General features: G+C 43.3%; 1 protein-coding gene across 1 annotated transcript in view; it reads right to left on the bottom strand.

Moving 5' to 3' along the window:
• Positions 1-13530, bottom strand: part of LOC144782234 (TATA element modulatory factor-like) — a 316861-nt gene that overhangs the window by 274293 nt on the left and 29038 nt on the right. The window contains exon 2 of the mRNA XM_078661477.1: positions 2156-3393. Coding sequence (XP_078517603.1) covers positions 2156-3393 — 1238 coding nt within the window. The remainder of the gene's footprint in view (positions 1-2155; positions 3394-13530) is intronic.

The raw sequence follows: 13530 nt of genomic DNA, 5'->3' as shown, positions 1-13530 counted from the left end.
AGATGATTCCCAGGTTGCGTGCGTGGTCTGTGGGGGTGGGCGGGTTTCCAAGGGCGGGGGCCACCAGGTGTTGTTCCAGGCGTCGGGGTTTGGGCCCATGATGAGTAATTCAGTCTTGTTGGTGTTTAGTTGTAGGCTGCTATTTTTCATCCATTTGGCGACAGCTTCCATGCCTTCTCGAAAGTTTTGTCTGGCAGTGTTGGGTTCGTTGGATAAGGAGAGAATGAGCTGGGTGTCGTCTGCGTATGACAATGTTGAGTCCGTAGGTTTTGACTATGGGGGCGAGCGTAGCCATGTAGACGTTGAAGAGCGTCGGGCTGAGGAAGGACCCCCTGAGGGACTCTGCAGGTGGTTGGTGTGGGGTCCGAGAAGAAAGGGGGGAGTCTGACCTGCTGTATTCTGCCGGAGAAGAAGGAGCTGATCCAGTAAAGGGTCTTGTCCCGGATCTCTGCCTCGTGAAGTCTGCATATTAGGGTGCGGTGGCAGACCATGTCGTACGCCGCTGAGAGGTAGAGAAGGATGAGTGCTACTGTTTCTCCTTTGTCCAGTAGGGTGCGGATGTCGTCTGTTGTGGCGAGGAGGGTGGTTTCCATACTGTGGTTTTTCCTGAAGCCGGATAGGGAGGAGTCAAGGATGTTGTGCTCATCTATGAATGTGACGAGTTGGCTGTTGATAGCTTTCTCGAGGACTTTCGCAGGGAACGGGAGCAAGGAGATGGGTTTGTATTTTTTTTTTTAAGGTCGGTGGGGTCAGCTGAGGGTTTCTTCAGGAGGGGGTTTACCTCGGCATGTTTCCAGTTGTCAGGGAACGAGGTGGTCGCCAGGGAGCGGTTGATGGCGTGGTGGAGCATGGGTGTGATGGTGTCGTCGGTACAAACAAACATTGCCAAAGTTTTTAAAATGTTAACACAAGAATTCAATTTTACAAAGTTTTTAATAAATTACAGTTATCTGTTAAAGTCTTAGGTTTCCTACCTTATTTGATTTTATAACAGGTGTCAAGCATGCAGTACATGAACTTACGTTTTCATGTAATTAGTGCTGCATTTGGATGCCGACTAGATAGGGGAAGGTGATCTTTCTTTTTTCCATTTAAAGGCATACACCTGGAATGAACATGCATTTCAGTAGTGCACCATTACTCCAACTCTCACCATTAAAATTCTTCAAGTAATCGAGTGTTCTATCCATTGGTCAAACTGGGAGGCCAAGAGTGATAAGCTAAATGTATGCTACTGGACTTGTAGTATAAACAGTATAATAAATGTGGACTATGGGTAAGCTAGAAGCAGCCTAGTTTATGTTCTCAGGAAGCTGCTCCAAAGTGTAGGTCTATTTTCGCAGTTTGACATCCCACCTAGGCTATGAGCAAAAGCCCATTGTGTCATGCCTGGATTATAAAGTCTCAGTATGATAACATATGCTGAGAGTCTCTATTCAGTAAGCATGCATAGTGTAGTTTATGCTACACAATTGACCTCATGGCACAAATATATGCTCACGCCGCTACAGCGGGATGGAAGGCCTTGGCAAATTATTGGGCAAAAAACAAGATTTTGTAGCTTTATCTGAATCGTAGTAACGTTGGGCCAAAAGAGCTCTTTAGGAGGGTTCACAAACCATAGGGCTTTCTTCTAGTTAGAAAAAAGGTGCAGGAGTGAGTGACGATGTAGACTAGAGGGGCTGCACTGAAAAGCAATTACTGAATTTGGAAGGGGCAAGTCATCAATGGTAGCAGACTTTGTGGATAATGGATGTATTATTGAATCCGACTGATTTGGAGACTAAGAACCAATGCTGATATGAGACAGATGGACTCTGTTCAGCTTCCTTTAATTTCATTTTTTCTTTTACTTACTTATGAGACAGGCTGCTTGCAGAACATTCTGATCTTTTTGGAGAAACTTAGATCAAACAACAGAAAGACATGAATAGAGGCTGATATCTGGGACACAAAGACCAGTTAAAGATATAGTAAAGCTTGAGACTAATTAGCACCTCTACACTGGTAGACTCAAAGGCACAATGGTATTTTTCTTCCATTACCCGATAAGTATACACACTAACATAGATATGAGCTTGAAATGCTGCTTACTGAAGGGAAGTAAATATACTATCTTCATGTTCATAAAGATCATTTTCAGGAACATCATTACCTTCCAAGTGTCTTCATTTTCACAGGTGACAGAAATATCCTCTGTTTGAAATTCCTGTAGGTCTGCTACCAGTTCCCCGCTTTGTTTTTCATTGGTTTCAATAGGTAAAACTAGCATGTCAGGCTGATCCATGTTCACTGGGGTTGCACTTCTTCCCATTTCCTCCATTTCTGCTTCTTCCACAACCTGGACCACCAGAGTTTCATTGCACTCATCATCCGCTTTATTTTCTAATGAATCACTTGAATCTGTTTTGGGTGCTGGTGGACTTACTGCAGCTGATATCAATGCACACCCCTTTCCTGATAGTTCATCATCTGAATTTATTTCACTTACACTCCGGCTGTCCATGGACTGTACACTAAACGAGTCTATTCTTTCAAAAGCATCAGATGAGCAGCCACTCTCTGTAAGCTTCGGAAAGTCATCCAAATTACTATATTCAGTACAGGCAGATGCAGATAAAAGTTGAAAGGAAGTCTGCATTAGGTGCAGACTTGATTTTGAATCTGTTGCCTCTTGTCTTGAACTTGCTGAGCTCTCACTAATTACACTGTCATGGTCCAACACCTCGATGTCACTGGTTGTGGATGTTCCTGAGGAGAAGGTGCTAATTGGGGGTGAAGGGGTGTTACTTTGCCTATCTTCAGTTTTTGGCTCTTTCACAACCAGAACACTGTCTTTTGTCTCAGAAGGAAGGGATGCAGACGGCCTTTTAAGTGCACTTGCCAGGTCATCCTCTCCTGGGCTATATTCCACATGAACATCTGTATTTAATACTTCGGCACTGCGGGATGACAGGGGAACCGTATTTACATTTTCGTTGTGCTGATCATCATGTTTAAACAAATCATGATTTGGTTCAAAGTTTTCATAAGGTTCATCAGAAGTTATTATATGAGGTTGCACAGTTACAGAGGGCACCTTCTCTTTCAGAGTCTCTGTACTGAGCATTTCGGGCTGGTTAATGGCTTCGGGTTCCTGTAAGGTGTTTGTAACATCTTCCTTTGGGCGCTGGGATTTACTTGGGGGTTTAGAAACCACTGTATTACTTTCAATTGTCTGAACATCCCCTGATGTTAGAAAGGCACTGAAGAAATTTTCTGATTCATCTACCACGGTTCTACGGACAGGCTTGGTGATAGCTGTAGTGGATGATACCATCTGCGTCTCAGAATCTTCATTCGAATGAGTGCCCCAAGTAGAAACATCCCAGGTCCCAATCGAAAGACTACTTCCTAAAGAAAACAAAAAACACTTGATGAAGAATAAAACACAAATTGTTTTTCAATAAAAATTGTCAAACTATAGAATCTCAATGGCAGCACCATGGAAGAGCATGCCAATGTTATGCACCTTTCTTTTAGAATGCCTACCACATTATAAACTGATAAACACTATCCATACACAGGAACATTTCAGGTAAATCAGACACCAGAATTTCTTTTTATGCAATGTTCTGTTTTGAACAGTTTCAATGAACATAGTATATTGTTCCAATGCAGCCTTCAGAAATCACAATAACAATTAAAGCAGGGCCAGCATGATTCCTTTCTCAAGGCAGAACATTATAGATGTGGTCATCTTTAGTAAACTTGATACAAATTGGCACTATTCATCCTAATAGAACTATATTAGTGGGCATGTCAATGTGAGAAACAATCAAATAGTTTGGCATTCCATTGATATCGAATTTCTGTTTGTTCAAGAAGCACTAACTATCACAGCCATTTCAAAGGCAAGTTTTCTTCTTTTTGTTTCTAAAACTTTTATTTTGTCCATCTTCGTAATCGAAAAACAAATAGAGAACAATAGCAAAAAACAAATGAAAGAATATAACACTGGTATTGTAATGAAATTATAAAAGTTCACCTGGAGTGAGTCATACATAAGGCCCTATGTAACAGTCGGCAAGAATTCCATGCACAGTTATAATCCTGTGGGAAGGCAAGGAGACAATCAGCCAGGAGGATTCAGTAAAATATAATAACCGGTCACAATAATTCCAGGTACAGCAGCAAACTATGAAATGTTCCGACAGAGTCCTCCAGAATCATCATATTTAACAATTGGGCAGCATCTTTCAGCTGGTGCAGCTGATATGTATCCAAATGCTTCTGGGCCTGGAGGCAGGGACGAGCTGCTCGACATAAGAATCAAGCTGCACATTACAATATAGTAAGTCAGTGAGTCAATGTTTAATTTTTGGTGCTCTTCTTCCACTACATCTGCGAGCCACCAATCATTTTGCTAATAAGAGGGATAAGGCCACACATTTTCTATGCATTACTGCTATATCCTCAATATATCCTAGAAGGGCTATCAAGGGGTCTGGTCAGACTTCTTCTATTATAGCAGACAATGCAGTGGTGACCTCCCTCCAATACGAATACACAATAGTGCAGAACCAAGTCAGATGGAGAAACCCTTGCACAAAAACACACTTCCTGTGTGGTTGATGGGAACGGCAAGAGTTGAAACTTTGAACATTGAAGAGTAATCATTTCAATTACTCAGGCTTTACTTAGTAGGTTAGCACGATCACCAAATAAAGAGGTAAGAAGTAAACTTAGAAAATACATCTGAAAACACATTATGGGCCTTTACACAGCCAGAGTTCAATCCAAACATTAAACACAATTATGCAATTAATCCTCAATATTTCAAAGGAAATTAAAAAGCAAAAAACATAATTTTACATGGCCTCTTGCAGAATTTGTACCAGAGGGATAAGGCCACACATTTTCTATACATTACTGCTATATCCTCAATATATCCTAGAAGGGCTATCAAGGGGTCTGTCTGGTCAGACTTCTTCTATTATAGCAGACAATGCAGTGGTGACCTCCCTCCAATACGAATACACAATAGTGCAGAACCAAGTCAGATGGAGAAACCCTTGCACAAAAACACACTTCCTGTGTGGTTGATGGGAACGGCAAGAGTTGAAACTTTGAACATTGAAGAGTAATCATTTCAATTACTCAGGCTTTACTTAGTAGGTTAGCACGATCACCAAATAAAGAGGTAAGAAGTAAACTTAGAAAATACATCTGAAAACACATTATGGGACTTTACACAGCCAGAGTTCAATCCAAACATTAAACACAATTATGCAATTAATCCTCAATATTTCAAAGGAATTTAAAAAGCAAAAAACATAATTTTACATGGCCTCTTGCAGATTTTGTACCAGAAAAAACACAGACTGCACTGGGGAAGTCAGACAGATTCTTATTCACATAAATGTGATCCTATAATGTCAGCCAATCATTGTCATTGATGCCTCCTTACAACGGGAATATGCATATTTTGTGATGCAATGCTTAAAACTTCAATTTGTTAGAAAAGGAACACCAGTCTTAATGTTTTTTTGTATTTTTAACAATATCTAAATGGGCAAAAATTATTTGCCTGTAATATGGAAATACAAGAATTGAACAGTCTATTTGATTCTGCTTGCTTACCATTCTTCAAATACTCCTCTTATATCACTGATCGTACAAAACCAAAACAGAATTGCGGCCCAGTGATAAAGGAGTGTCTATATTCAGAATGGTTCTGTAGAAGGGCATGTAGTTTACAAATCTTTCAAAAATAACTATAAACACTGCAAATAAGGTTTACAAGGATTTGACAATCTAGTCAATATGTTGCAATTCCCAAAAAAGCTGAACAAAGTGAGAATTGTAGTTACAAGGAGGTGGGGGATTCACATGTTACCCAGTCACCCAGAATAGTCATCAGATTTCTCTGCAAATCTTTCTCTATGATCAGATGGTTCATTTGTTATTTCAGTGCATCACATTAAAGAACGGACCTTAAATAATACAAGTATCGTGTAGTTCCTACCAATCTGTAAAACTGTGCAGTTTTCGGACAACATAACTAAGGGCCTTGTGTCAGGATTGATTCCGGATACCACTGCAGGATATGTTGGCCTATAGAGCAGCAAGCTCACAGTGCCACTGGAAGCCCCTCTAACCTACCAAGGAGGGAGGGGTTCTGGCAACCACTGAACAGGACAGCCTTGACCCCTCAGGGATTGTGGAAACAGTACATTAACTTTCGCTCATTTACTGGTGCTTACTTATTCTCAGAGAACTATACAGAGAATACACAGTGGAACATTTTTAATAATATTTTTGAACCAAGTTATTCTTGCAACAAATAAGTGTGCTGCAATGATTAGTAGACAGAAGCAGATAAGCGTTATTACAAGCACCAACAGCGTAAATAGTACATATAGTTCTACCATGGTGCTAAACAATTGTATATATGCAGGCACATAAACAAAGCAGTAATCTAACGTACTCCTACTATGCGAAACTTGTGCATAGGTGTAAAACCAATGTGTAAATAGCCCTGTCGCCCTGTGGATGAAGATAGTGATGACATTTGTCCGTAGTAAGGAATGAGACCTTGATGTTCAGGGCGTTGTGATGATGTTGTAAGCTAGATGCAAAATAAGTTCAGTTTCAGAGAAACAAAGCCAACATTGTCGTGCATGCAAATGTATGCAAAACGTCACAGCTTGGAAATATTATTTGTGAGGACAATGTAAGAAATAAGCTGTTTTGCTAAATGGGTCTAACCCGGGAATAGAACACCCACTCTTCATACTAAGGGTCGATATCTAAAAAGCCAACTAAAAAGCAGCAGATAGTTTTAAAAATGATAAACAACCACTCTTTAAAAGCATCTAAAAGCTGGATTCCCAATAAAATATGTAAAAGTATTATAAGTCATTATATTATTTGAGATCCCAAGCACTCAGAAAGCCATGGTGCATAGAAAAAGAAAAAGCTGTTTTGGTACATTTTGTTTAAAAAGAGACCAAATTGTTCCCACATGGAAAAAGGCCAATTATTTGTGTGTTTCGAGTGGGAGACGCAACATTGTTGTTGCCCACATCTACATATGTTCCCAGAGGCGCACCTTGCAGCATGTTTATGGAGCAAAGTTGAATCCATCCAGTTACCACAGCAGCAGCTCCTGGAGGCGTCGTGTCCCACAAGTTGCCGCAGAGCCGTTGTTCATTTCCTTAGGAGCTGAAGCATCCCAGGTTGGCTCTAAGAATGCATTCATCATCAATGGAATATGCTGGGGACAGCAATATGCATGGGCCTTTAAGGGGGGTCCATCAGTACTTCAATGTACAGTGGCGCAACCAATTCTGATCTGTGACATATATCCAGAACACATTTGTGGCTGCAAAGCAGGCAGCAGAAGACGGGTTGTATGCAGTCAAGCCAGACCGACCTGAACAACAAGAACCAGTGCTCATCTAGTTCTTGAGGCAGAGGTGTGCTGAAGCCATGTATCATGCGCTCACGGCAACACAGCACTAACAGTGCCGTCTCCTTTCCGAGTTGAACTGGGACGTCCATTGCGGAGCAGATAGACAAAAATCTGTATTCCCTCCACCAGTTGCAGGACCAGCAAGAGGCCTCCAAAAACGCTTCCCAACACGAGGTGTATGAAAGCTGGCATGACTCTGAATATAGTCTGAAAGGTGCTAACCAAACCAGAACCAATACATTTAAAAACGTACACTATTCCTTTTGTATTAGACATGTTAAAGATACGATGGACCAGCTCCCCAAAATGCAGAGGGAAGTTAGTGTGGAGTAAGGTCTCTATCTCAGACGAGGACCTTGCAACCTGGAGATCAAATGCCACTTTGGCTGAAGTTAAGACCACATCCTTCTGTAAAAGCATGGTTTGCATTTTTTTCAGGGAGTCAAATTTTAAGTTGGAAACATTTATCAAAGGCCATACTGCTGCTTCCATAACTGTGCAGGCAGGTGGAATCAGTCCTTGTGTACAACAAGTCACTATGGAATAAACTGTCACTAGATAAGCGATGCCCGGGTCTATTCCGCAGATATCTTGATCACTCCACATTAAATAGCTCCTATTCGAGAGCAGCCTGAACACAGGATAAATCATGGCAGCTGGGGAACCCTTCAGATAACAAGAGAAATATCCTAGCAAACCAAGCAACCACTTAATGCGTCTTCATTTCGGAGCTACTAAGAAAACCTTTTGTGTCCCCATTCCTGCATCTATACCTGAACGGTAATTCCCAATACTCATGCACATAGCCTTCCCCTAGCACTTGATATCTGCCTACCTGTTGGTATTGGAGGCAATATTGGTATTGGAAGGTCGTGACCAGTAGGGTGATGTAACCATGGATTATCCAGTAAGTAGATGGTGTCTCCACCACAGTGAAAGGTAATTGGTCTAATTTTTCAATGTGCAACATGGTATATTTCACATCTCTACACGCCATTGTCATCCATTTTTTGTTAGATCATATGCTAAAAACAGATTTGTACTGTTGATGTAACGCCATGACACGTGGCCAGAATGTAAAGTTTGTAACGTCCAGCTCAATATATTTTTTTTTTTAAACTTTATTTTTGTTGGCGAGTAAAATAAAGAGGCACAAATTATACAAGTAACAAGTCAGTGAACACATACGGACCAGGAAGGTCAGATCCAAAAAGGAGGTACACAGCCAGATGCGGCCCACATCCCGGGGGCAGGGCGGCAGCTCGTTAAACCTGTGAAACAATGAAAGGGATCTGCTCTTGTGCTCCCAGAATCCCCTGGTCAATATCAATACCTTCGCCAATTATCTTATATGACGCTATACCAATCCAAACAAAAACATAACAAGAACAAGAACCCCATGAATGGCATTTGTGGTATTGATGCAATCACATAAGGAGATGTAGGCAAGGGCCTACTACAGAGCGATCCTCATAGTAGAATGTGGTCGATGGCAATCACAGTGACAAACAAGTGTACGCAACAAGGAATATCGGCATGACTCAGGGGACTGCTACACCACCTCAAGACACTGCACCCCGGATCCCTCCCCACCATCACCAGACTCCGAGGAAGCGGAGGAAAATAGCTCCGCGCTGGTAGCGTCAGAGTCAGCCTCCTCCATCCCCTCGCTACACATGGCCCTCCAAGCGAGTAAGTCATCCTGGAGTTTCCCATCCCTGCGTGTGCTCTGCATATGTGTCTCCTCCACTAAGGCCCATTCCCTAGCGTCCCGTAACCAACTAGAGATTTCAGGCGCCCTCTGCCCCATCCAAGTAATGGCCACCCGCCTCCTCGCCAGAACCAACAGGAGTTGCAGCAATTTGTAGGACAGCCCCCTCTTCCTGGGTCTTGGCACTAGCGCCAGCAGACAGTGAATCGGTTCCAGATGGATCGCAAGGTGTGTAATCCGGGTAATGTGAGCCACCACCTCCACCCAAAAGTCATGTACCAAGGGGCATTTCCAGGCCAGGTGAAGGAATCCCGCCCGTTCAGCACTACACCTAGAGCAATTATGGCTCCTGTCCGAGGAGATACGGTGGAGGGAGGCAGGTGTCATATATGTGCGATGGAGAAAATTAAAATGTATCAATTTGAAACGCGCATTACAAGAGACCTTACGAGTCAACATTCCTATCCGCTTCCTCTGGGCTGGATCCAATTCAATCCCCAGGTCCGCCTCCCAAGCCCTCCAAGCAGGCATCAATGGGGGAGTCGAGTCCCTGCGCATCGCTGAGTAAAGAAGGGAAATCAGTCTCCTACCTCTGCCACAGGACAAGATGATGTCCAGGGTATTAGTGAGCTCGGGCGCCTCTGGGAATTGGGGCCATGTCGTCCTGGCTACATCCCGGAGACATCCATAATGCAGGTATTGGCCCTCACGCAGTCCAAATGAATCCGCTGCTCTCTCAAATGACACAAACGAGTCGTCCGGATAGAGATCCGCAAGTGTCTCACAACCGCCCATGCGCCACTCTCGGAAATACATATTCGCCTCCATCTTGAGTATTGGGGCCAGGATCCAAAGGGAGAGCTCCCTATGGAATGGCGCACGTCGCAAAACGCGTTCAACGAAGTGCTGCCAAACGCGGGCCGTATGCCTGACGACATAGGGCAGTGCGTCGTCGGCGCCCCGACCCTGCATCAGAGCTTCCTGTAGCACCCTGTCCGAAGCCACTCCCGCCAACAATGCCAACTCCCAGTTCTCAGTGTCAGCAAACCATCTGGCCGCCGGGAGAAGTTGTGCAGCATAGTAGTATAAATCAAATCTCGGGGCCTCAAGGCCTCCCGCATCCCAACACTGCGTCACCGTGCGCAACGCAACTCTGCTGCGACCACCCGCCCAGAGAAGAGATGTAAGGAGCGAATTCAGTGTGCGGAACACCCGGGGGGGGCAACGGGCATAGGGTATTCTGCAGCACATACAGGACTCTAGGGAGCATCACCATTTTAGCGACTGCTAGACGGCCCATAAGGGAGAGAGGGTCCAGCTCAATATTACTATTGACCGGAATTGTCACTGTCCATGTTGTAATATAGACATATTTTGCTCCATTATGTCAATTGTGGAAGACACTTTGTTGCGCAGTGAATGTATTCTGGATGATAAAGTGGTCATGCCGCTGTCAACCACAGCCAAAGCCTTTTCTAAATGAACCCTATAAATCTCATGCAATCTCTCAGCAGTTTCCTGTTGAGAAATCGTCCACGGCTCATTGTATATTCCGTACAAAAGGCTGCTTTTGACATGGGTTCTGGGAACCTAGTAAAAAATCCCTGAGATCTATGTCATCAGAAAGGAGGGAAAAGTGTTGTTTCACCTGGGAGAGTGTTGCGGTCTTTAGCCAATCTAGGCATAACGTCCCAACACTATATGACGTGACCACCCCGAGTGTTCTGTCTGTACACATCTTTGGTCAGGCCTATTGATCCGAAACCCTTTAGTGTTACCCAGGAATCTAAATTGACACCAATTTGTGTCCGCAGGCCAAAACAATTGGGATCTGATGAATTGAAAGAACCATTCCATATCATGGTGTCTAGTGTATCCTCACTAAAGTGTGTAAAGTGCTGCCAATTCTTGAAACGTGAGAATGCGGGAATACGAGGTGCACTCAAATCTTTTCTTTTCACTCTACCTAGACATGAAGTTTGTTGCACTGTCTTGTTCAGGAAAATCATTTCATGTGGTATGAGCCATGCTCTAAATAAGGCCTCTGTCCCCTGAACCTGCCAATCTTTTGTCCCCCAGATAGATTCTGTATCTATTGTGTATTTTCAAAAGTCGAAACTCTGTATAGACAGTTGGGAAATAAATTATCAGAGTATATCAGCTTGGTCTTTTTATTAGCATATTTTTCTTTGCAGGTGTAGGTGAGAGCCTGTAGTAGAACGAGACTGGGTCTGATATTTCAAAACCTGAAAAATATGCAAACTTCAGTGCAAAAGTCTTTGAATTACCTTTAGGCGCTGTTAGGCAGTGCTCCCATTGGTTGTCATTTTAAAAAGAGTGTGTGGAATACTGGCTTCATGTAAAAAATGGTGACCATTATGCTGGTAACAGAACATGCCTCCAAAATTTCTTGTACAATCATAATTCATAATTTCTAAATGCAGCCGATTGCTCTAAATCTGAAAGCAAATTATGCACAGTTTCAATGTCCCAATCATCAGAGAAAGTACTTGAGGTGATGATGTAATTTAAAGAAATTTTGAACAAATAAGGAATTTTCAAAAGTTTAGTAGGACCAAATACATCATACAACTCCTGTCCCATACAATTCCTTCAGAACCTGGAACTGCTGTAATGTTCACCAGGGACAAGTCTCTTAGCTCAGGGTGAGATGATGCATGTTGTTTAATGACCAGGTTCACAAGTTGTACTGCAGAGCGTTCTGGGAGAAAGTGTCCATTTAGAAGTTGGAAAAATAGAGTCACTATACCAGTCCAAAGTACCAGGAAAAGTAAGCCAATTGTAATCCATTGAGAACAACAAAGTAGGTCTTTTTTCAGCCAAGGATAGAAAGCATAAGCTCGAAGCTTGAAAGGGAGAGGCGGTGTCGGCAGCTCAGGTTAACTTGGCCCTGATGAGATATTGTCATAATGCACGAAGTAGCCAGACACCGTCTGGTCTAATCTTGGCAGCTCAGCAGGTTTTGTAGAACTTGTAGAGGACTCGATCTGGGGCATGTCGACAGACGTCGTCGATTTTCTGAACTGAAATTTCTGTATTTGTTGACTGTACAATTGTGGTTGTTTGAACTAAGAGAAGCATAATTTCATTGTCGTTCACAGCTTCACTTTGGAAAGTGGCGCTTCAGTCATTATTAAAGCTTCCATCTGAATTTCCTGTACGGTAGCAAGAAGTGAGATGGCCCACGTAGCCTACTGTTGAGAACTGGCCACATAGTATAGTTTCATCAGATCAATTAAGACAAAACTTTGCCTCGACGGCCAACAAGAACTAGGAGGAGGACAGTTCTGGTTCCTTCGACAACTAGGACAGGCCCAAAGATGGCCCAAATTATTTTTTGTCCACTATTTTCTCTCTGACCAGCTCCCCAATCTCCGGTACCCAGGCAGGTCTTGCTGTTACTGTTTTCACTTCCCCGGTGGCGGTGCGTTTTACTTGGACATTGCTTTGTAGAGCACGGTATTCTTTAAGGTCCTGTGTAAACATCCAAACGATCATTGAGGTCGAATGGCTTTTCAGCCGCCACTGTGCTTAAACTATCGAGGTCGGGTACCCACATCTTTACCACAAACAGCTCATAAGGGGTTTTCTTGGCATGCTGTTAAGTGCCCTCTGGACCTCATATAGGCGATTGACCCAACTACCGCCCGAGCCTAATACCCTTGCTGTTAAGGACGGTTCTCCCTCTCGGCTACCGAATTTCCTTCAGGATGATAGGGGGAGGAGTACAGCAAGGTCACACCCACACCTCCCATGGCTTCTTTGTAAGCCTGAAAGCGTAACAATAGGCCCTGGTAGAAATACAGTGTGCCAATTGTGCATGTCCCGATAAAGACTTGCAAATCCTTTATAACAGTTTGAGCATCAGCCGAGTGCTGGGGCAAACCCCACAGGAATCTAAAGCATGAATCCACTTCGACCAAGATGTACTAGTAAGCCCTGTCAGAGTGTAAGGGGCTGCAGTGATCCAAATAGACACAAACAAGAGGTTTGTCTGAGATCAATAAAGGTGTCTGCAGTGGATGTGCTATGGTGGAGCCCTTCATCTGCTGGCAGTTGTCACATTAGAGGACAAAGTCCTTGCTCTGTTTAGCTAGACCTGGCCACCAATAGCGCTGCTTTAGTAGTGAAACCGTAGCAGAGATCCCTGCATGTGCGGAACCCAGACCCTCATGTGCAGCTAGTATTAATCCCAATCTGTGATCAGTGTATGGTATTACTCTGTCCCCACTACTGGAATTTGAGCATATGGGATGTTTTGTGCATCTAATTTGTAGGAGTACATGAGTGGAAAGCCTTCGGGAGGGCAGAGCTGTTGCACGTGGCATTGACAGCTATTATA

The sequence above is a fragment of the Lissotriton helveticus genome, chromosome 9, assembly GCF_964261635.1.
Source record: "Lissotriton helveticus chromosome 9, aLisHel1.1, whole genome shotgun sequence".
In the NCBI taxonomy this organism is placed as follows: Eukaryota; Metazoa; Chordata; class Amphibia; order Caudata; family Salamandridae; genus Lissotriton; species Lissotriton helveticus.
Note: the sequence above shows the minus strand (reverse complement) of the source record. Positions and strands in the feature narration are given on the sequence as shown.